Source organism: Podarcis vaucheri (genome assembly GCF_965113315.1).
Source record: "Podarcis vaucheri genome assembly, chromosome: 9".
NCBI classification, from domain to species: Eukaryota; Metazoa; Chordata; class Lepidosauria; order Squamata; family Lacertidae; genus Podarcis; species Podarcis vaucheri.
In genome coordinates, this window is record NC_138767.1 from 21495642 (window position 1) to 21518547 (window position 22906).

Sequence of the window (22906 nt, forward strand, 5' to 3'; positions counted from 1 at the left end):
ACCCCAATAATAAAGACAGCTAAGCAGATTACTTAGATGACAGTATTAAAACAGAGCATAAAGCATTGACAGATCACAAGACATATATTTTGTAATTCAGCAGAATCTGGGATGTACTCAGTAAACTACTTTGTATTTTATGTTGCTTTTATTCCTAGATTTTGAATGCAGAATATTTTTACAAGAGGGGCTGGGAAAGGAGATATTGGATGAACGTGGCAGAAATCAGAGGGTTTGGAGAAATGAGGTATGTAGACACAGGTCTCCAGCCACAAGGACCAGTGCTCCTTTTGGCTGCCCAGCCCTCTACAGGATGTTGTAGAATTAAGAGAAATACGATGGCGGTTAGGAACTTTTTTCGACACACCCATTCTCCACAAGCTGACCAGCACCAGCATCTGGACTTGCCACTACTGTACTGATTACCGAAACTTATTGAAACCAGATGAAAATCTGGTATTTTATTTCCCAAGTGCCAGTATGGCAAGACCACTTGCTGTACTTCTGTGCAACCCACACGGAGACATCTGAAAAATCTTGTTTGCATATCTCCCACTCTCCTTTCAAGACATACTCAAGTGCAGTTTCATTGGACAGCTGTTCTTACCCTTCTCTGACTCATGTTAGATTGCAAGAATCAGCTACACTCAAATTTGGGAAACCTGTAAATTAGGATTCTATCACTTATGAGACCAGCAACCAACTCAAAACAAAACTAGACATGGCATAGTTTTTCTTATTATTTTAACAACCCTTGCTGGGGGGAGAGGCAAATTTGAACCATGGTGCCTTGAGGGCTGTTGGTTTTTTAAACTGTCTCCCCATGACATTTTGTTAACTAACTTCCCTCAAAACAGGTTTTCTGTCCTGCAAGGGAAAGCATGTTAGTATGGTATTTGCAAGGTTACTCACTCCCCTGCCTGGCAAATAGCAGGTTCAGGAGGGCAATTTCAATTAGAACAGCATCATGCAAAGGGTGGGGGGAGTTTAACCCCTTCTCTGCACCACCTTCTCAATCCAATTAATCCCCCTCTCCATAACTTGTTTTATTATTGATTATTTTAAAGTATCACTGATCCTAGCTACTTATTTCCTGCATCGTAATTAATTGTACTCGCAGAGGGGGGCTACCCGCTTTAAGCATGGTTTCAATTTGCAGTCAAATCCAAAGCTTGTTAGATCCAGTCCTATGATTGTTGACAAGCATGACTTTTACAAAACCTTACAGACCAATCACTCTAGTTGGCAACAGTAAAACTTTGGCCAGGAACTCTGTCATTTCATTGTGTCAAATAGCATTAGACATTATTACACACCACATATGCTTTAATACAAGAGTGTTTCCATTTATTACAGGGGAGGGGGTAGTATTAACTGCAATAATACAGTATCAGTTTTTATACAAAAGGCTACTTGGGTTCATGCTGGATAGCCTGCAAGAACCAAAAGGCAAAACCAGCACACCTGGGGAAAAGTCTCCCACCATGACATTTACCGTAAGCGCGGCAAATGTCAACCTTAGTATAACTGAAGTTCTACATAACAGAAGAACTGTTTTAGAGACAGTTTTCATATCAAAATGTTCAGATTTTTGTCAGCTAAACACACTCCCAGGATTCCTCAGAACTCCTACTTGGTGCAATAATGGCTGTACCATCTAGTTACCATGGCCTGTATTTTGGTACAGTACTGAGAAAGTTAACATAACTTAGTGTGGTAACTGGTACCAAACTTCTACTCTCTAAGCCACCACTTCCAGAGCCAGAAAGCCATTTTGTTATAGTTCTGCAAAGTAAATACAGTTTGCTCATTTTCTGACACCCAGTTTATTAGTTCCAGATTTTCTGTTTCCTGTTGTTGCAGTGGCAGGCCAGCTTTCAGCTATAATGTTCCATTGGATTATTCCATTTCTGAGCATGCTGCCCAAACAGCAATGTAATTCACTGAACAGTTAAACAAACATATCCATTTAAGATATAGTCACCGCAATGCAGTTCTGTCTGAAGATAACACTATCTATGAAAATCTAGCACAACTCAAATTAAATGCTACCTTAAGGCTCAACCTCGCCTACTACAGAGGCCGCAATAGAGACCGCCTTATCAGTAGTAGTACAAAACAAGTCAATATAATGAAATAAAAGGACGAATCTACTTGTCTAAAAGACAATTCACTGTACACATTTTATTTACAGTTTTGTACACTGTCTTAATATGAATGGGACTGCGTTTCTATTCGAGCTGTTCTTAAACCAAAGCAAAATATAACCTAAGGAATACAAAGTGTTAAAATACAGCATAAGATACAAAAAACAGGAATACTATTTCTAGTAAGGAATGTAATTATGGTGTTACATTTTTAAAAATCCACAATTATGTTCAGGAAATCACACAAACATATCACTGATTTGACTTGAAATGCATGAAACTCGTAGCAAAGCTTTGATGTTACAAAATAATTACCAAAGAATGCACAAAATTAATGTTTATTAAACCTTTTGTCATATTCCCAGATAGATCCTTCACCAATGTTACATGAGCAAGAACTGAAATTAGAATATCACTAATGTTATCAGAGAGGGAAACAATAAATTAAATCTAGCAGCCATCAGCATTCATTACAGCAAAGACAATGCTGTATAAAGAAATATTTGCTAGAAAAATGTATGCATCATACTATTCTTTCAAACCAGCAAAACATGTTGCATACAATGCAAAGGTGAAAAAGTAGTAGTTTCTTCCCCTGTAGAAATGGCACTGTTTTTGGGATATATTTAATATAATATTTACTTTCCTAAGAAGCATCACAGAGTGGGCTAGGGAGACCTTTATGGTTTCAGTGGGCAAGTGTACTGAAATTCTTTGATTGGATAAAGGTTACTTCAGCCAAAAATGGGGGAGAAAAACAAACACAGAAGTACAAGACAAAAGCAAATGAGACTTTCACAAATTTAGCAACATTTAGATGGAATCCAGATTTAAATGCAGTCCACTCTGCTTTTATATAGAGGCTTTGGTTCAGCTCCCAAATCTCGATTGCTTGACGCAGTCTCCTATGAAATACTCTGAAGGTGTCTTCTTAAACAACAAACCTATTTTTAGTGGTGGAGCCGCTCTTAGTAGCTGTGTCAGCATGGGACTGATAACCAATCACTATCTTTGGAGGAAGTCCTAACCTTTCTTTGTATACTCTCCTGAGAAATAAAAACATAAAATATCTGTTTAAATTGTATTCAGCTGAAGAAAACAAGATGCTAATTTCACATATAAAAGCTCTCAATCCAAACAATTTCAGGGCTTTATATTCTTTTAAATACTAAATTGGCTGTTATAAAAATCTCAAACATCTCAGCAGTCAATTCATACTGTTTTCACATATTCTCCATTTCAACTTTATCTGCCCAATAACTGATGCTATCATCTGGCAAATCTAACTGCTCTTCATTATATCCATAATGAATCACCAGGACTCACTATCTTGTAACTTTTTTAGTAAGCTCTGACCTATCTCTACTTTCAAAGAAAGAGTATTACAGGCTGAATGTCCCTTAAAACCATCTGTCTCCCACTGGCAGCTCACAGCCCACCCCCCTTAAGGTTGGTAGCAGCTGTGACTTCAGCATCATTTTATTTATCTCATTTAGGCTATTTAAGGAAAAAGGCAGAAATAGATCCAAGGGGGCAGAAAACTCTTTCGCCACTAACAGCTACATTAAGGAAGGAAGTTTGGCAAGTACAGCTTATCACTCAAAGGCGAAAGTGCACACCTGCCAAATTTCATCTTCTGCACAACAATTACAGGTGAGAAAGCCCTGATTACATCCTTTGAATGATGGGAAGCTGGTCTCATTTTGTAGGCTGGAGGCCTGGACTGAGATCGCTGTTGAGATCAGGGATCTTCAACCTTTTCAGACCCAGGACTCAGTTTTAACCCAAACAAGCATTTGGGGACCCATTATTTAACCTTTTACCATATTTGCATGGTGACTGTGCTACTGCTGCAACCCACCTTGAATCAGGCCCGTAACCTAGGGGGTCCAGACCCTCCAGCTGGCTTAGATAAAGTTAATTCATTCACTAGCACATGCACAGCTGTAAGTCAGGCATATTGTAGTGCAGTTCTCAAAATAGAATCCTATTCCAATACTAATTGCAATGCTTCACAAGCCTACTCAGAGGTCCCTTTGTACCATGTAAGGGTGCTTAGGTTTGCAGCCAAAATATTGTTTGATTCCTGACATGACCACAGCTATCTCATAACACTTGCACGAAGTTTTATTGGCTCTGACACAAAACTTCTATTTTCAGAGAAACGTGGCCAGTCTTTACAGAACACCTTTGATTTATTCAACCCATTCAATGACAGCAATTACAAGTAACTAAGTGTATGTCCAATAGTGGACAATATGCTGTATGCACGATAAATGCAGATGCTTGCAATCACAGTTTTCCTTTCAATAAATACTCATTCCAAAGTCTATGTATTTCCAAATCCATGTTCATGTGGCTTCAATGGAGTTAATATACTTTTATAGAATTTAAATATACTCTGAATTAAACCTCCTCATTCTGTAATATGTAGAATATAAAGTCATAGGGTATATTTCATGCTTAAGCAACACTATAATCTCCAATCTTTTGCAACTGAAATTAGTACCCACTGTGAAACTGTCCAGAAACAAACCATTACATCATACTTGTGAAAGAGTAACAGTTTCAGCTGAACATTCCCAAGAGGATGGAGTTGTTTCAATTTCCTTCATTATCCTTGGTATCAATGGAAACAGGCTGCAGATCTATGCACATTTACCTGAGACTAAGTTCCACTGAACAGAGTAAGATTTGTGAGTAAAGATTATGAGAATGTATAAGATTAGGCTGCACATAGTGGAACAGTGTAGGCATCGTGATTAGCCATGGTTTACAGTGATGGGAATGAGCTGCAATAAGTTTGGGGTTTATACATTTCCATTCCTTCTCCAGTGTGGCCATGGAGGAGATGGGATGCTCTTGCTTCCATTTGCAATTAACTGCAGTTTAGCATTACATCCATACTCCAAACAGTGGTTAATTATGTCTTTTTTGGAAACAAACAAACTTCATATTACATGCTTTGAAATTTGCAAACCATCGTCAATATTAGCCAGTTAGTTGGATTTGGACAAAACAAGCTACCTTTCATTAAAAGACAAAAAAACAACCCCTGAAGTAAAAGCTTTTGATCTTCTCCTTGGAGTAATGCTGGAGGAATTGGAAAGTGTCTGTGATCAAGCCTTGCAACATACTGTTCCTATCACAATAAGCCATGGTTTATAGCAGAGGTGGGAAATCACTTTTGTCCACTGGGTTGGGTCAAGAAGTGGCCACCCCTCTGTGGGCCGTTTTTGACTGTCAGGCAAATCCACCCACTTGTAAATAACCTGTTGTCATGGTGTCAAGAGGACCTGAGTCTGCCAGCCATCAGCAGGACTTGTATTCAGTGCTGAAGCCCTGCTGCAAAGGAACAATTGGGACTATACTCAAAGTCTCTTGATTGTTCCTTTGTCACCATAGCTTTACCAATCCCACACCTTTGTCGTAGGGTGTCAGGTGATCAATGGGTCGGCATGGGTGGACTTGTAAGGCTCCTAATTTGACCCACAGATCAGTAATTCCTTCTGCCTGGTTTATAGTGATGTCTGAACCAGCTCCACATGTAGGGTATTCTTAGGAAGACAGTATACTGCAGTTTATTCAGCATAACTTACCCTATATGTGTAACAGCATCCCTGTTTTCACATTCAGTAGTCCATATTGCTATTTTATCACCCTTGGCTCTAACATTAACAACTGCTCCACATACATCATCGCTGTAGTCATCAAAGGACTCTCCAATAAGGCACAACAGCTATAAAAGAGTAACAGACCATTAAACAATCTAAATAGAAAAAGACAACCAAATGAATGGAAGAAAATAAACACTACATAAGACAAGAAACTGTTCAACACTCCCAAGATAACCAATAATATGAAAGCATTTTCAACTGTCTTTGACAGGAAACCAGAGAACACCACACATCGGCTTTCTGAAGAACAATGCAGGCAATCCCTGATTTGTGCATCCACAGGCTCTTACCTGATGAGATTACCACTGCATCTACCACTAGGATCAACCTGTTGCCAAGTGTTTGTAATACAGGGGGCCGCAACTTACACCTAATTTACTTATACACAATTTACTTATCACAACCATACACAGATGAGGGAAAGTAAATAAATATATGGAGACTGGGGAAAAACTTGTTGTTCATTCTCTTAATTTATTTCCCATACTGGGCAGGTCATGGGTGCATTCTAGGGCCCTGCAACTTTCCCAGGGCCCAATAAGCAACCCTTCGCCTTGTGGGGGGCAGAGGGTGAGCAGTTCCAATGGTTCCCAACTTTGTACAATTTTGCCTTTGGGCACGGACCCCAAGAACTGAACCCTTGCATAAGGGGTGGGCCCACTGTACTCTTTCTTGCCCAGGTGCAAGTTCAGTCTGTTTCATCTACCGTAGATTTAGAATTGAGATAGCTCTTTGTAGTTGTTCAGTTAAGAGCTGGGTGGTATCAGGGTATTGATGGCATTCAGTTCCAAACTTTCAGCATCTTCAGTTATATGTTAAAAACCACTAGCAATAAACTGAGCTTCACAAAATACCACCTTGTCAACCTGAAAGGACAGAGCTACAATTAAGGACCCTTGGATAGAGAAAGAAATCAAATTACTCAGGAGCCAGACCAAATATCCCTACTAGCCATATAAACTGGTCCACTGCATCAAAAATACCAAGAAGTCCAAATGTAAATGGGCATGGAGCTAAAGATGTGGCATTCTTCAAAACCCTGAACACAATGTTAATTTGCCCAAGGCAAATGAGGCCGAAATTATCTATGTAACTGCAACAAGAGGCACCTTCTGACACCCCGGGCCAGAACTCTGTCACAAGCAAGTCAGAGACCTGAGTGATTTATCAGAAAACTACCAAACAAATTTGTGTCAAGTCCTATTTACAGATTACTCATACGTAAGGAGTGCACATGTTGAAGGAGGCGGCATGTTGGCCCCACCATTGATTTTGTGTCCCATGGCTAGCAACCTCTGAAAAGGAGTCCTGTGCTACTGGGTGCTACATGCAAGCAGCCACTCATGCTGAGCGGCTCCTTTTCAGATACCAGGAGCCATGAAATGCAAATTTAGGGCTGGGATCCACATACATAAATGCAAGAGTAAGTCTACAGTAAACTGCAAATTCCTTCCACTTTGTTATGCCCTCATGTGACAACACAAATCCTCTAAAAACAAAAGCATCCCTACAGGATACAATTTTACTCAGATGATGAACAACTTCCTTTGTTGTCTAAAAGGTCTACAAATAGGTACAGTCATACCTCGGGTTGAAGTAGCTTCGGGTTGAGTGTTTTTTGGGTTGCGCTCCACGGCGACCCAGAAGTAACAGAATACGTTACTTTCGGGTTTTGCCACTCACGCAGACGCTCAAAATGACGTCACGCGCACGCGCGGAAGCGGCAAATCGTGACCTGCGCAGACACGGGTTGCGTTCGCTTCAGGATGCGAACAGGGCTCTGGAACGGATCCCGTTCGCATCCAGAGGTACCACTGTACTATAACATACTCAGTAGAATTCAGCATGTGTTGTCCCATTTGTCCTTCAGTTATTCTACCTGTTGCATAGTTTTCAGTGCCATTTTGGGGCGTTTGTTTATGATTGCAAGGGGGAAATCCTATCTATTCCCCCTCATCAAATCAGAATTGGCACTACCACCTCCCCACAACTCCCCGCCTCCCAGGGATCCCATAAGCTTTACAAATACTTGGGGTGGACCATGTTAATGAGCCTGGATTCAATGCCTAGGGAACCCATTACACCTTGAGCAGCTAATGGTTTAACTATGACAGACACAGTGTCTGCACAAGTTGTTACACCACCACTCACAGGTACATAGAAGTGGCAAATGATGGGTTCTTCAACATGCCTCTTCCCCTCAGGAATTTTGGAACAGTTCATCTCTCAAATTTAAGCAGGACAAAATAGCACAAAAAACTTACTGTCTCTAGCCAGAAGCGATCAAGGTCACTTCGTCGCTGCTGTTTGTTTAGTGTAATAAGCCACCGTCCTCCTCGTTTATTCTTCTCATCTTCCCACATGGGCTCAATACCATCCTAAAAAGTGCAATTTGAGCAGAAAACAATAAATCTATATGATGCACAACGCAATATCACTCCATTTTAATGCAGCATTTGAGCCCAGCTATTCTCATGGCATTAGGATTTTAACTAATTTGTCTTAATACCACCTGCAATGCAATGGGTTGTACCCAACTAAGTTATCCTGTTGGTGCAAGAAATTCCAACTACCTAACAGGACCCCTCTGTTCTGAGGCTTTCCCCAATTAACTGCAGTAGACTGGGGTGGGGAGAGAAAGGCCTCTTGCTTTTGCGCTAGTGGAAAGACTTTGTTGGATACAACCAATGTACAGAAAGACTTTCCTACTGCCAGAGAAGTTTCAGGACTAACTAGAAAAAGGATTTCATTTATAGACAGTAGCATGGAAAGAGGCAGTGTGTGGCAAGGCAGCCCAGAGACATTTAAGACTAGCAATTCACACCTCACTCAAACAGCAAAGTTCACTAGTGTGTGCCTGATCACATTATAGAAATCAAGTGTCAAACTATGAATGTGCAACAAGGAAATACTAGACTCTGTGGAGGTGGAGTAGTGTGGTTTACATACAATCTTAAGACATTTTAAGACAGGGGACCCAAAACTAGTAACATTATTCATAATAATTAACAAGCTAATACTTAAGTTTACTCTGCATACCTTAAACAGTGAGTAGTCACAACCGGGCATTAAGTTACTAGAGAGCTGGATATGGTTATATAACCTATTTGGGAAAAACAAAACACAATTAAGAAAGTGAACTATCACAAGCAGTGCAGATTTCACCACGATAAATCAGGCTAGCATCTTAAATTTTAAGGTGCTTTAATTAGGAATATAAACTTATTCCCAACAATTAATTTCACGGCATGGGGGGGGGGGAATAATTAAAAATTAAATCCAGTCACATGTGTATAAGATAAGGAACGCTGACAATGTAAGACAATTGCTTCTACATTTTTATTACCTGAAATGTTTAGACAAGGGTTGCTAACCTGTGGTTCCCATTGGACTCAACTCCTATCAGTCCCATGGTCAATTGTCAGAGATGAAAGGAGTTGTAGTCCAGCAACATCTGGTGTGTCCTGACTTAATAAGCATAGCTCATAGGAGTCCCCAATACTTGATAGGTACTGAAGCTGACTGTTTAAAGTTCTCCTACATTGGTGTTAATTAGTTTCATAATCAGCTACTTTTTCTACTAAAAAACTCTGAAGGATTTTTAGTCTGTGCCTGCAGAGATTTTCTTGAATTGTGCTTCATCTGTCAATTTTAATAAATCAAGGTATTTGCCAGATCCCTTTCATTCAACTTACTAGGTTCCCTCTTTTTCCTTATGTCATCCTGCATAACGAACAGAAAGGGGAAAATTCAAATTTCATGTTTAGTTGAGTTTTGAAAAATGCAGTATAAACCTTCCCACAGAGGCTCTGAGCTAGTGTACAGGCTGATTTAAAAAGCTACACATTAGTATACTATAAAGAAATACTTCAAGAATGAATGAGACCGGCATCTAAGAAGCTTCACTTACGCCCAAAAATCTTCAACAGTATCAAACTTTGAGATCAGACGAAGATTTGCTTGCCAGGTTTTACTTTTGTCATTTTTAAAGAACCAGAGCGCCCACCTGAAAAAATATTGATTTCTTGTTAGGCTACTATGTTTTATTACCCAGTGTCCTATTACGACTAAGAATTGTAAGGACTTAAAAATCATACAGCATAGAAGAAATTTAGGAAAGAAAATTATAGATAGCAAGAATGCCCACAGGTTTAATTTTCAGATCCCACTGAACTGGGCAAGGTACTGAGGCTCTAGATCGCAAAGCTGACAGAGAAAGAATTTGATGGAAGGCCAATATTTATATTTAGATATAATGAATGCTTACCTAAGAAAGAAAGGGGGAAAAAAAGATTATAAATACTGTTATTTCCAAAATTCAATCTCCTTCTGAAAACAGATTCTGGAGTAAAGCATATAATCTGAAGCATGCTTTCTGAACAATTTATCTACCTCAACCTAGTTAGTGGCATTCCATGGGGAGCAGTAAGCTTCTGTATCTGTACAACTAGAGGTTGCTTGTGCAAGTTCCTGCCAACCTAGCAGTTCGAAAGCATGTCAAAGTGCAAGTAGATAAATAGGTAATTCTCCAGTGGGAAGGTAAACGGCGTTTCCGTGCGCTGCTGTGGTTCGCCAGAATCAGCTTAGTCATGCTGGCCACATGACCCAGAAGCTGTTAGCGGACAAACGCCGGCTCCCTCGGCCAATAAAGCGAGATGAGTGCCGCAACCCCAAAGTCAGACACGACTGGACCTAATGGTCAGGGGTCCCTTTACCTTTACCTTGTGCAAGTTACCCTCTCTGATCCAAAAGTCAGGGCTGCATGTATAGTATCTAAAAATGTAAACTCCTGGTGATCAGGTGCATCAAGACTGGATTCAGTCCACCATTGCTGCTGCTTCTCACTAACTGACTGATCAATACCACTTTAGCTTTAAAAAGAAGTGCTTTGTGCACAGTGCAGCTGCTATATATGTACTTCTTTGGATAGGGATACTGCTCTAGGCAAAACTTCAGAAAGCACATAGAATCAACAGACTTGAAGAGTTGCCGAGTATTGTTCTGTGAAGTTATACATTCTACTCAGTCAACCACTCAAGGACTGCAATATCAATATTCTTATTTCACTAGAGCTATTTGGGGTGTGCTATTTTAAACTACTCTTGAAAATGCAACAGAGTTTCAATACATTCAGAAATATCTGAGCTATCCAAATTAGAATAACCAGGAACAATGTTTTTACAGGGTCACATTGACCTGGGACAAGGAGATTTGATTAGAGAAATTTGGGGGAAGCAACCTATTTTGGTAATGAGAACCTAACACTACACCAGCACCATCATATCTTTTACCAGCTGTAACTCATCTTAAAAGTGTCAGGAAATTGCAGCAATGCAGGTCTTTCAGCAAGAGGAAGGGGAAAAATCGTAAAGCAGGATCAACAAAGGACTAAAATAAAGGTACAGAGTCTCTTGCTCCTACCAGTTTATCTCCTGAAACAAGAAAATCTGTAAACTGAAGCCACTAAAATTCTAAAAGCACAGATTTCATTACACATTCGTATGTGTTTTAAGCTATGAACACATCATATTCTGATATCTATGTTACAACCCTCTCAGTGCCACATTATATGATTAGTTGTAAACCCACATATTGTAATACTTAAGAGACAATATAGTATTTGCTAAGGGGTAAACAATGGGATCGGATTGTGGTCTATATGCTCTGTATCTGGACTTCCCAGAAGTATCTGACTCGCCCTGCTGGCAACCAACTCTTGGTCTGATCCAGCCAGGCTCTTATGGAAACTGCGTTCTCACCTAAGGCACTGAGTAGGTCAAATGGACATCAATAATTAAAAGACTATTTCCTTAATCATTATAGTTAAATAAAGTGAAACATAACTTTCAAAAGTTTTATTATCAGTATTATTAATAAATATTTTGTTTATGATGGTTAAGCAGCATTAAAGATTCAGGTAGGTAGCAGTGTTGGTCTGACGCAGTCGAAATAAAAATAATAAAAAATCCAGTAGTACCTTATAGACCAATTAAGATTGTGCATGCATGCGAAAGCTTATACCAGAACAAACTTAGTTGGTCTATAAGCAGTATAAAAATCTTCTTAAACAAAACAAAGGCAGTCCTCAGAACGCAGCCCATATTTTAAAAGTTGAAAAGATTACTTCAGAAAAGGTCAAAGCAGATTCTAACTTGGTTCAAATGAGACATGTGTGAGAGCAGCCTAGAACCTTTGAAAGCTTTCTAGGAAGATAGAAGTGTTACCTGCAATGCTGAGGTATTGCAATTAAAGTTATGAGAAAGGAGATTCCGACTAAGTATCAGGAATAATTTTCTGACTGTAACAGCTGTCTGACAGTGGAACAGACTCCCTTGGGACTCTCCTTACATGGAGGTTCTTAAGCTTGATGGCCACCAGTCATGGATGCTTTACTTGAGATTCCTGCATCACAGGAGGTTGGACTAGATGACTCTTGAGGTCCCTTCCAACTCTACAATTCTAGGATTTTATGAAATGTTGTGGGCATCCATCTGTCTTAAGAGACAATGGAATGTGCTTCTGGGGTGAAGTCAAACCCCTGGAAAATCACAGCACCTGCTGTGGCTGCATAGACTAGAAACTCGTAACTGGTTTTCCAGTGTTCTTTTTGCTGCTTTAACAGTACTGAAGTGTCCTCTCCAGGGCTGCCCCTCTTCCGTTCTGTTTGCAACAAGAGCTATTTATCATGCAGCAATACTGCTGTTCAAAGCTCTACACCAGGGGTCTGGAACCTCCTGTCCACAGAACTCCTAATTTGAACCACAGGGCCATTCTTCCCCAGCCATGCTCACCGTACACCATATGACATCATGTGTGGTACAGGTGATGTTGCATCTTCCAAGGGGCAATCAGGAGTGTTATTGTAGGTCAGCAGTCAGTCGACTCCCAACTGCACCAAATGTAAGCCATGCTCCTGATTATTCCTTTGCATTCGGCACACAAATTATCACCAAATTCAAGCCATGCTGCTGAGGTTAGGTCCATTGTGTGCACTACAAGCCAGATCCCAGATCCCCTTTTACAATTTCTTGAAATACATCCACTTTATACTCGTTTAGTCCCTCATAAAGGTTAGATTTTTATTTTCATCCTTTAGTCAAAAATTGCAGTAAAACAAATTTTCACAGGTATTTGCAAACAATGTTTTAAATGTAATTCATATCTGTAAGTTATAATATTCTATTATATTGTTCAGAGGAAACATGTCTCACCTGTTTTGTAATGGATGCTTAACGTATGGTTCAGGACTGACTACCTCCTGACTTGCTGGTGTCTCGGTTTTCTCTTCTTCTGAAGTTTGAGGGTTAGAAGTGGTTTCCTATATAAACAAAGTACAAAGTTGACTTGTTGCATGTTTACTATTCTGATAATACTATGTTGCATAGGTTTTCCTTTTCGTAGGATAAGCACATCCAAATATACTTCCAATTCCTAATAATAATGAATTTGACCATGATTTTGCAAATGTGGACACTGTACCATTAGAGTTAGAATAGCTTCTTCATGTGGAGAACAAGGGTATTATTCTTCTCACACAGTTGTAGGTACATAAAAGCAGATTATCAAAATCAGGACCAGCCCAAGAAATTTTGAACCTGAGGAGAAGCACAAAATGGGGGCCCCCTCCATGCCAGAGAAGGAAGAATGAGTGAAGATCTACATAGGGATTTGCTGCCCCTGTGGATCCTGCCAGCTGAGGCAGGTTACCTTGCCCCATGGGTGGGTTGGCCCTGATCAAAACTACCACTTGGCTCAGGATCTCTATGGATTTCTAAATGTGTGGAAATGTCACTCCACAATGCAACATCAATTTACTTTACTTAACAAAATCTATACACCAACCAATTATAATAGAACCCCCAAGTGGTTTATAAAAAATAAAACATTAAAATTGTAAAAAAAAAACCCCAATTACATTTGTGTGTTTTTTAAAAGCAAACTATAATTAATATTTCTCAGTGAACATCACATAGTCGGTTCCATTGCAATTAGGCTTCATCCTAACTCTCAAGGAATTAGTCTAGATCCAAAGGGCGACAAGATCCTAAACACTGATACCAGTGTACCTCTTCAATAACAGATAGCCCTATCTGGTCATAATGTAGTACATACTCCATTTGTATATTGTACAGGGGGTTACATTCCACAGATGGCACATATACACACAAAAATTGTTTAGTCGAAACACCCCCCTGAAACTGCCCCTGTGCAAGCAGTCTTACATTCCAGAGTTGGCGCCTAACAGGTCTTACACCCTACCCCCCCCCCCCATTTTCCGCCTTGGTTACTGGGCTCTAGGAGGCTCTCTCACAAACTTTGGCAAGATGTTGCAAGACCCTCCCAGGGTCCAGTAAGCAAGGAGTAGAGCATAAAACCTCTTTCCACGTTAGGAAAACCCTGCACAAAAAGAGCTTTTAAACTCTGCCTTTTATTGTTTAATTTGTGCGATTTCAACTAGACAGCCATCAACCATGTAAAGTCGTAATTGCATAAGGTGAACATGCCTAAGTTGAGAGTCAATTGTAAATTAAATTTGCAATTTCAGTGGTGCCACTGCTGCTCTGCTAGATTTTTAAAAGCTTTGTAACATTTATTTCTTTGTTTTTATTTATTCTTTTTATATCCCACCTTTCTTCCAAGCAGCTCAAGATGGAGTACAGAGTTCTCCACCTCCTCATTTTATCCTCCCAAGAACCCAATGATGTATCTTAAGTTGAGAGAATGTGACTGGCCCAAGGTCACCCTGTGAGATTCATGACGGAGTACAGATTCAAACTCTGGTCTCCAAGATCCTAGTCCAACATATCACACTGGCTCTCTTAACCACTAAACTGCCCCAGCATATGAAAATATGGCAGGATTAAGTAATTATTGGGTTCTGTTATGCCATTTTCTATCCTAATTTGCAGGACTTGATAATATGATGCTGAAAGCTGTTTACTAAACTTAAGACTATACACAGCTACAAGTTCGGACCTTAGTAAATTTGAGACCACACAGAAACAGGAGACACAATGGACTAGATCTTTGTTCCCACTGAAATCAATGTGCAAACTTCCTCATAAATAATTTAGGCCCCATTGATTTCAGCCTATCTTAAGTAAGAATCCAGTCCAGTGAGTCAAGAACTCTGGGCAGTCCCAAGAAATGTGGTCTTACTACTAGTTACCACTCCTCAACAAATTCTGAACCTGAAAGGAAGCTACTTCTAGAAACTGAAGATGGTTTAAAAAATAAAGCCAATTATGACAATAAAAATTTAAAATTATTTGTGTCAAATAATGCTGCATTGCCAGATAATCCAAGTATCTGTCTGCTGACTAACAATGGTCTTCAAAACTATGTCAATTAAAATTAGTAAACAGAAAATAGCAATTTGACACTGCCAGCACAGGTACTGATGAAACACTTATTTATCACCTGCATTCTTTGTTGTAATTACATGCTCTAATCTGCCCATCACACTCTTAAGAATACCTTTGAGCAATCCACATCATATAGTCATAATCTCTTCAGCTAGGAATCCAAGTTAATCATATCCAACTGCGGCAACCAGTAACAAAATTAGTGCTGGTGCATAAAACATTACAGATACAAAACTAAAGACTGAATACTTACCCTTCCAATACTACATGGTCCAGAAAGGTTTTCAATCATGGTGATGAATACCTTGCAAAATATAGTACTTTAAAACAAGCCCCCTTCAAATACCCCACATACAGTTGTGCTTTGGACGATGATGAAAGTGACAAAAATGAGGAACTTGTTAAAACTGGGAAATATCAGAAAATGAGCTTTCAAAAGTGTTTGGGTACTTAAGATTATAATTATGGATCACTCCATAGTTATTCTGTTTCTTTGATGCTTAGGAAGCAGCTTGTATTAATGTGTATGGACTAAGAAAAATAATACATTTTAAAACTATGCCTACTCTTGAAAATTAGGTTAGCAATAGAATACATTTTCCTAAAGGCAACTGCAGAGGAGCATACTGAATTCATGCTACAGCCAGGCAAGACTCAGTCCTTCAGTAAAAGGTTGCTATTCTAAGACACAAGTTTAACTTGCTGCTGCTGCCTATATACAGTGTCAGAACCAATTTACAGGGCTATTTGGCTCATAGCCTGAGTTTCCCCCAGCACCAATGTTGCTAAATGAGCTGTCATAGTCCTCCACCGCACCCCACCCCCAAATCCTGCTTCTGAACGTTACCACTCCACCCACATTGGGATAGGTGGCAGTGACAAGCAAAGCAATTTCTTGTTTTGAAATTAACGATTTAAGTGATCTTTTGGTCACGACAAAGGTGTAAAGCTAGGGTGTCGGGTAGGGAGAAAGAAAAAGAACTTTGGGCCAGTCTTCCGTTCGCAAGCAACAGATTCCCAAGGGCTTTAGGCAAAGTCCGGGGAATCCGAAAGCTGGTTCTTCCTAGTCGATCTTAAGGAGCGCCCCATGGCCACGTTTCCCTTGCGAAATACTGGTGTGAAAGAAGGAAGGCGAGAGCGGCCGGCGTGCGCATACTAGGCCCGGGACCCCCCGAAAAAAGGTGGCGTCTTCTACCTCAAGGACCGGGGCGGCACGAAACGCTCTCGGGGTGTGAAAATAGAAGGCTGCGACCTCTAGGCAAGCCGGCCTCAGCCCCAGCCTAAGAGAGGAATAGGCCGCTGAGGGAAACGTGGGGATGGGGGAGGTGCCACGGCGCCGTGTGGCGCCTAGCAGGGCAAGAACTGACGAGGGAAGGAGGGTTTTGAGCGGGGCGGCCGAAGAGAGAAAGCGGCGGGAGCCTCTGAGCCGGCTCGACGCCCCCGGCCACGCCAAAAACGAAGAAGTTAGGTCCTCGCCCCCACCCGTAGGACACACTCTCGCCCGCCTCCCTCCCCTCACACGGGCCCTCTCGGGTCTCCTCTCTCCCCCTCCTCACGCGACCCCTCCCCTGCCGCCCCTCAACGCCCCCGCCCAAGCTGTGACGGCACAATCCGGCTCGAGCTTGGAACCCGCCTAGACCGCCCTCCCCCACGCGCCCCTCCTCTCCTCCCCCCCGCCCTCCGGCCCCGCTCGACTACTCCCCTCGAGTCACCTCATCGCACGCGCCGGCACCTTCGGCTCGCCGTACACGCGCGCGCGTCACACAGACACACACACACATTGCCAGGCCGCCGCTGCCGCCCCTTCCCTTCATTCCCTCTTTTTTTTTTACCCCTCTGCTAGGATAGTCTCCCTCCGCCACGGTCGCCTTCTGGCCCCCGCCAAGCCTTTCCCCGGCCCCTCCGGAAGCCGAGAAGGAAGGCGCTGGGTCGGAGAGGGAGGAAGCGGGAACGAGGACACTCACCGGTTCCACCGTCGCCATCTTAGATCGCTCTGATCGTACAAGCGCGGAGGGGAGGGGAGAGGTAAGAAGGGGGAGGCGGATAACAAATCAGGTTCGAAAGCGATTGGCCGGCGGGGCGTCACGTGGGGGCGACGGCCGTTTTGGCGGCTCGGCGCGTGCGTGCGTGGGGTGGGGGCCGCTGCGGGGAGGGGTCGGTGTCCGAGGCTGGAGGGAAGGTGAAGCGGTGGCTTCTGGGAATTGTAGTCTCCGGTGAAGTTCTTTCCCCCGCTTCCTTCCTTCCTTTTCCCCTCCTCCTCCTCCTCCCCGCCTCCCCCCTTTCAGGAGAGACAGTCACGTGGGAAAGGCAGACAGGGGCATGTCAGGCTGAGGCGGCGCTGCTCGGAACGGCAAAGTGACCCCTAGAGTCCGAAAGCGGCAACTGCAGAATCTGTCTGCGTCTCGCCACTGAGGCTTGGCCGGACGGGCCGCTTGTCCCCCTTTCTGTCATGGAGGTGTCAGCATGTGTGATGCAAGCCCCTCCTCATCCCTCAAGTCACCGCCATTCACATCCCCATCCAAAATCTGATTGGTGGGCGACAGACGAGTAAACCACCGGCACGTCTGCCTCACCATTCCCACACGCAAGAAAAATATTCACATTTATCCAACAGTTTACCGACCTGCGGCGTCTAATCGGACGAGGCAGCCCGTCTGCCTTGATCTGTGTGCCAGAAACAAGCAAAATGCACTGAAATGCTATAGACAGCTCAGTCGGTAGCACATGAGACTTACTCTCAGGCAAAAGATGCATTGCAGGGGGTTGGACTTCATGGTTCTATTCCTACTCTACCATTCTATGATGGTTATATTAAGGTGGTTCTGGCTGGGGGGGGAGCAGGGTAGTTGTTGGCAATTCCATGGATATTTCTCCACACTCTGTAATACATAAACAAATAGTTAAAGAGGAACGCTGGCATCCTTCAGAGGTGAGGCACTCTGCTTCGTAATCAAAGGCAATCTGTCGTTAAATCGACTTTTTAAAACCTCCTTGCTAGAAGAGAAAAGCATTCTGCAAACTTGGAAGACTTAATCATCAAACCCTTAAAACAATGTGTTCCATTCAGGGGAAAGTTTGTAATGGCCATTTAAAACACAAACCAACGTTAGCTACCTGACTTTAGGACAGATTTGTGTAATTCAGAAGTGGGGCTTACACACCTTCTGCACCATGGTGTAACTTGGTAGGTGGGTTCTTCCACAATTTTAATCACATTTTAAAGTCATCTAAGAGAGCCATCCAAAAGCCTGCCAGAGCTGGCCTGAGGGGCTGTTGAAAGTGACATTAAGGACTTCTCTTCTAGGGAAGGCCGTTGGAATAGTCTTTAGCCTGCTGGAGACTTCCAGCTATACCTCCAGAAAACTGGAGACATAGAATAAAAGCCCAGTTGGCAGTATTCTACTTGGTGTGTAAAGCAAAACTGGGGTATGCCAGGGGAATCCAAGGATCCTAATCCCCTTCACTAACACATCCCCCCAACGAGCCCTGAATTACCCTAGCTCTGGAGTCGACGTAGTTAATTCCCTCCCATTGACCACCAGATTCCTTCTCATTAAAAGTTGCTGCTCCAGCTTCTGCCCTGGCCACAGCAAAGTAGCAGGATTTAGGAAGCAGTAGCTCTGCCACACTGTGACTATAACCAGAGTTATAATCTACAATCACATTATGCTTTGTGAAATTTGCCAGTCAATTGCTTTGCATGACACCTCAAGCTCTCCATGGCAAAACCAAGCATATGGAAACAATCAGTTGAAATCCCTAAAATGCAACATTTTATTTTTATTCATCTATTTAAAACATTAAGACTGCCTTCTTAATCCCATTTATGTAGGAGTAAGACCCATTAGAGTAAGTTCCAGGCAGGTTGGTATGTAAAGAAGAGTTTCTTCGAGCACTTACGTTTCAAGTCAACTGCTGGAAGGTTGTATCAATTTACTTTGACAGTGCACTGTTGTTGGTCAGGTTCTCATTTTACTGAAGTGGGTGTTGTGTAGTTAGATTGTTTTCAAAACAGACATTAAAATAGGACTCTAAAAATTTAAACGCTTATGTAGGAACCAGGGCAGGGCTGAAAACTTACAAGTTTTTTCCTGGGGGTGGGGGAAGCTGGACAAATCACAGTTTAGCACTTGCCAGCTTTTTGGCAGATGTGCTGAAAATCATGTTTGTCTCCAAAGTGATCATCTGCAATGCTCTGGCTTCCCTTAGTTAAAAAGAGGATATATATTAGTTATTAGGTACTTATTTGGGGTGGGAGTAAAATAATATTCTTTTGCATATTTTAATTTACAAACTTCATCAATATGCTTTCCATTGAAGAATTAAAATCTAACAGTGGACCAATAGCTAGAAGTCACAATGTATTAAGAGTGTTCATAAAGTTATAGATTGATTCACTGCAACTGTGAAAAAAGAAATATATACTTGCTTGCTTCTGTCAGAAATTTTCAAGGCATGCTCATTCCCCCACCAGGCATGCATTTTATGCAACTGCAAGTCTTGGTGATGTTGCTGCCTATTTGACAGCAAAGGTTGCAAGGATTTTAGCTGGGGCAATCAGAATAAGATCCACTATTTTACTTTGGATTCAAAACCCTAAAATGTATTTTATATAATTGACTTTTTATTTCTATTCTTTGTATATCGTATTGTTGTTTTATTGCTATGGCCGATGGCTGACGCAAATATTCATTCATTCATAGTGCCTGCTTGTACTGGAAGTTTGGAAAGACATTTGTATTATGCAGATCATTCCATGAAGCATTTTGGAGCTGCTAGAATTAATTTAGAAACACTAAGACTAGCTCATGTTGCTGGGGAACAACTGATTTATTCATTGGATTTTCAGGTGAGCAGATGCTGTTGACAAGATCGGACTGAACCACAATGAAGGATGGGACCTATTCACATACGTATTATTATGCAGACGTCGGGACAAGACAAACCTAGGAAGAATTGTATTCCATTATTATTGTTGGTAGGGCGACGCTAAAGTCCCATTGGTTTGAACAGGATTCACAACTAAATCTTTACCAGTATTCAGTGGCGCTTTCCCATGCATAAGACAGTGGTGCGATGCAATCTTCTGTAAATTTACTATCGGGCATTACTGTGTTTAGTGAGGCTTACTCATAAGTAAGGTTAAGTTTTGTTGGAATGCGCCTACTCGCTTTTGCTGTGAAACTAGTACAAATGAATGTATTGTACACTGTTTACCCAAACTAGGCAGTTCTTGTTGCCCCTTGAGCAATTGAACCATGAGCGTTTTATTAGAGCTCCATCGCTTTGGAAGGTTTATCAGGAGCATTTGCAGCATTTGTGAAACCCTCGTGTAGTTTGTGGTCATGATCCAATGAGGATTTACATTCACAAAAGCAACAGTGTGTCAGGGTTTATAGTTTCCTCTTGAGCATCTCATCCCTTAAGTCATTTCCATCCTGGTATAATTTTATTGTATCATGCCAGTTTGATTCAAGAGACCTCTAGGTGGCATACAATTCAAAATCCGTAATACAAGCAGTGGCACAAACAAGACACAACCACAGTCGTTACACAGTGCTTATAGCTGCCCTAAAATCTTTTATTAAAATGAGCCTGGCAGATCTCTTGAGGGGGTGTTCTGGCATGTGGCTGCCACCACAGTGAAGGCCCTGCTTCTAGCAGAAACCCGTCTGGTTTTACATAATGAAGAAATCTAAAGCAGAGCAGTCCTATAAGATTGTAGTACATGGGAAAGGGGAAGCTTAAAATCTAGAACCTTTGAATCTTTTAGACAATCCCTTCCAGGTAAAAGTTGCCCTGAATTTTTGTTTCAATTTGCTTTTATATACTTTCACATTGGTGTTTATTGGTTTTAGTTTGCATTTTGTTTAATGTTATTATTTGTTTTTGATATTGTATATCCCTTAGAAATTTGTAAAATATTAAGCATTTATACATTCTAATAAATAAAGTGAATTGCAGCTGTTTATATGTGTGAGAAACAGTTTGCATGTGTGAGAAACGGTTTGCAGAGGAACTATATAATAAACCCGATTATGAGTGGATCTGAAAACAGATATGCACCTCTGAATCATAGTCTACATATCCATAATTCATGAAATGTGGAAGGAATGGGAGGGGGATGTTGAATACATCCTGTTCTCGATGTACTGCCATTATCCAATGTATTTTTGATTAAACTATTATTAGTGACTAGACAAAAAATTTTGAATATTATGTTTTATTATGCACATGCCAGCACAGCATCCTGTTACAACTGACAAGATGGAGTTTGATTGCCACTACTTTAATTTGGCTTCAAGATACACCCCTTTCTGCGAGTTTTCGCTTTATTTTTTCATTTTGTGGAAATTCTTGTGAAAAACTAGAAGAGCATGGCTACATATATTTCAGGGCTTGGAGCCAGAGTCATTAATATTTTTATTGGAAGATATTAAGTGAAACCTAATGCTGTACAGAGGGTTGGATGACTTGTTCTGGAGGCTGCTTTTGACAGTGCAAATATGTATTTTTACATTCTTAATGCTTCACAACATTTTCTATACATTGTTTGCATCTAATCTGTACAACCCATTTGTTTATTTATTTACAGTATTTCTTACCTGCCCTTCACCATGAGGTCCCTGGGGTGGTTGCAACAGTATAATATATAATATATAATATATAATATATAATATATTGTTGCAGATATGGAGTAAGAGTTTGGGGGTGTCAAGGCACCCATACAGTGGCGTAGCTTGGGGGATGCAGGGGGGGGTCGGCCGCACCAGGCGCAACATCGGGGGGTGGTGGTGCACTCGCAGCTCTCTGCCCCTGCTAAAATCCACGGGTTACGGGGCGCAAATTACTTGCCTTGCCCCGGGTGCTGACAACCCACGCTACGCCACTGCACCCATAACAGAGTTAGTGAATGTTAGAAATTAATAAAATGCTAGAATTTGGGACTTTGAAGGGAAGACACCAGGACAGTAGAAAAATATGGGCTAAGCTTCCTTTCCAGGCCAGGGCCTCACCTGGGGTAGAAGTTGCTAAAAATGACAAAGTCATGAATACATCAAGGGAAACCAACATCAAGTCTACATCTTAGCAGGCTGGGACAGAGGCACAGAGAAGGCATGTAGGATCCCTTGGACTCCAATACTGTACTCCTGTGGGGAACAAGCCCTTCTTGAGATGTAATGCTCTGAGCCCTTTTCCAAAGTAGACCCAGGTGTAAATATGTGTACGATAAACTAATTCATTACTCCTTGATTCCCAGTGGAAACGATCCTGCGTGAGTGCGGGGAACTCCCTGGAATTTTGCTACTGCTCAGCAGAGATTGGTGGTGGCGCACAACCTTTGTAACAATAATATTGAAACTGCAAACTTAAAATTGTATGAACAAGTAAAACCATTATTTCTCTCTTTCCCCCCTCCACGTGTAATTCCTTGTGATTGAAGTAGAACATCTGGATAAAGGGAAATAGTGGAAGACAATGAAGTTCAGCCAAACATTTACCATCAGCCACCACTGCTGTAAGATGTAACACTTTACTGACAAAAGTAATGCCTTTCCCCCTTTCAAAGTAAAGCTATTTTCCTAATCAAATCAATCAAAATTCTATTATGAAATCTTGCATATCTGATTTTCTATACATCGTTTTGCTGATTTTGTTTTTTAAACATTCTCGTGCTTTTTGCATTAATAAAAGAGCAAAAACAACACTGTTTACA

The 22906-nt window shown here is 41.4% G+C and overlaps 1 protein-coding gene and 1 long non-coding RNA gene across 5 annotated transcripts; one reads left to right on the forward strand and one right to left on the reverse strand.

Annotated features, from left to right (window-relative positions):
- Positions 1-1325: 1325 nt before the first annotated feature.
- Positions 1326-17421, reverse strand: EIF4E (eukaryotic translation initiation factor 4E). Of its 4 annotated transcripts, none has more exons than XM_082238442.1 (7): positions 17154-17408; positions 13036-13142; positions 9735-9830; positions 8864-8927; positions 8089-8202; positions 5747-5886; positions 1326-3193 (listed from the first exon to the last, which is right to left on the reverse strand). In XM_082238442.1, exons 1-7 carry the CDS (start codon positions 17169-17171, stop codon positions 3079-3081), a joined length of 654 nt encoding a protein of 217 aa, XP_082094568.1. In that variant the 5' UTR covers positions 17172-17408; the 3' UTR covers positions 1326-3078. The 4 variants fall into 4 exon arrangements, with proteins under 4 accessions (XP_082094568.1, XP_082094567.1, XP_082094570.1 ...); XM_082238441.1 differs by lacking the exon at positions 17154-17408 and adding an exon at positions 15443-16154; XM_082238444.1 differs by lacking the exon at positions 9735-9830 and having other exon boundaries at positions 17154-17421.
- LOC309541030 lies at positions 17090-20232 on the forward strand. The gene is made up of 2 exons (XR_014223621.1): positions 17090-17214; positions 19893-20232. It is a non-coding gene; the product is annotated as an uncharacterized lncRNA (long non-coding RNA).
- Positions 20233-22906: the final 2674 nt, after the last annotated feature.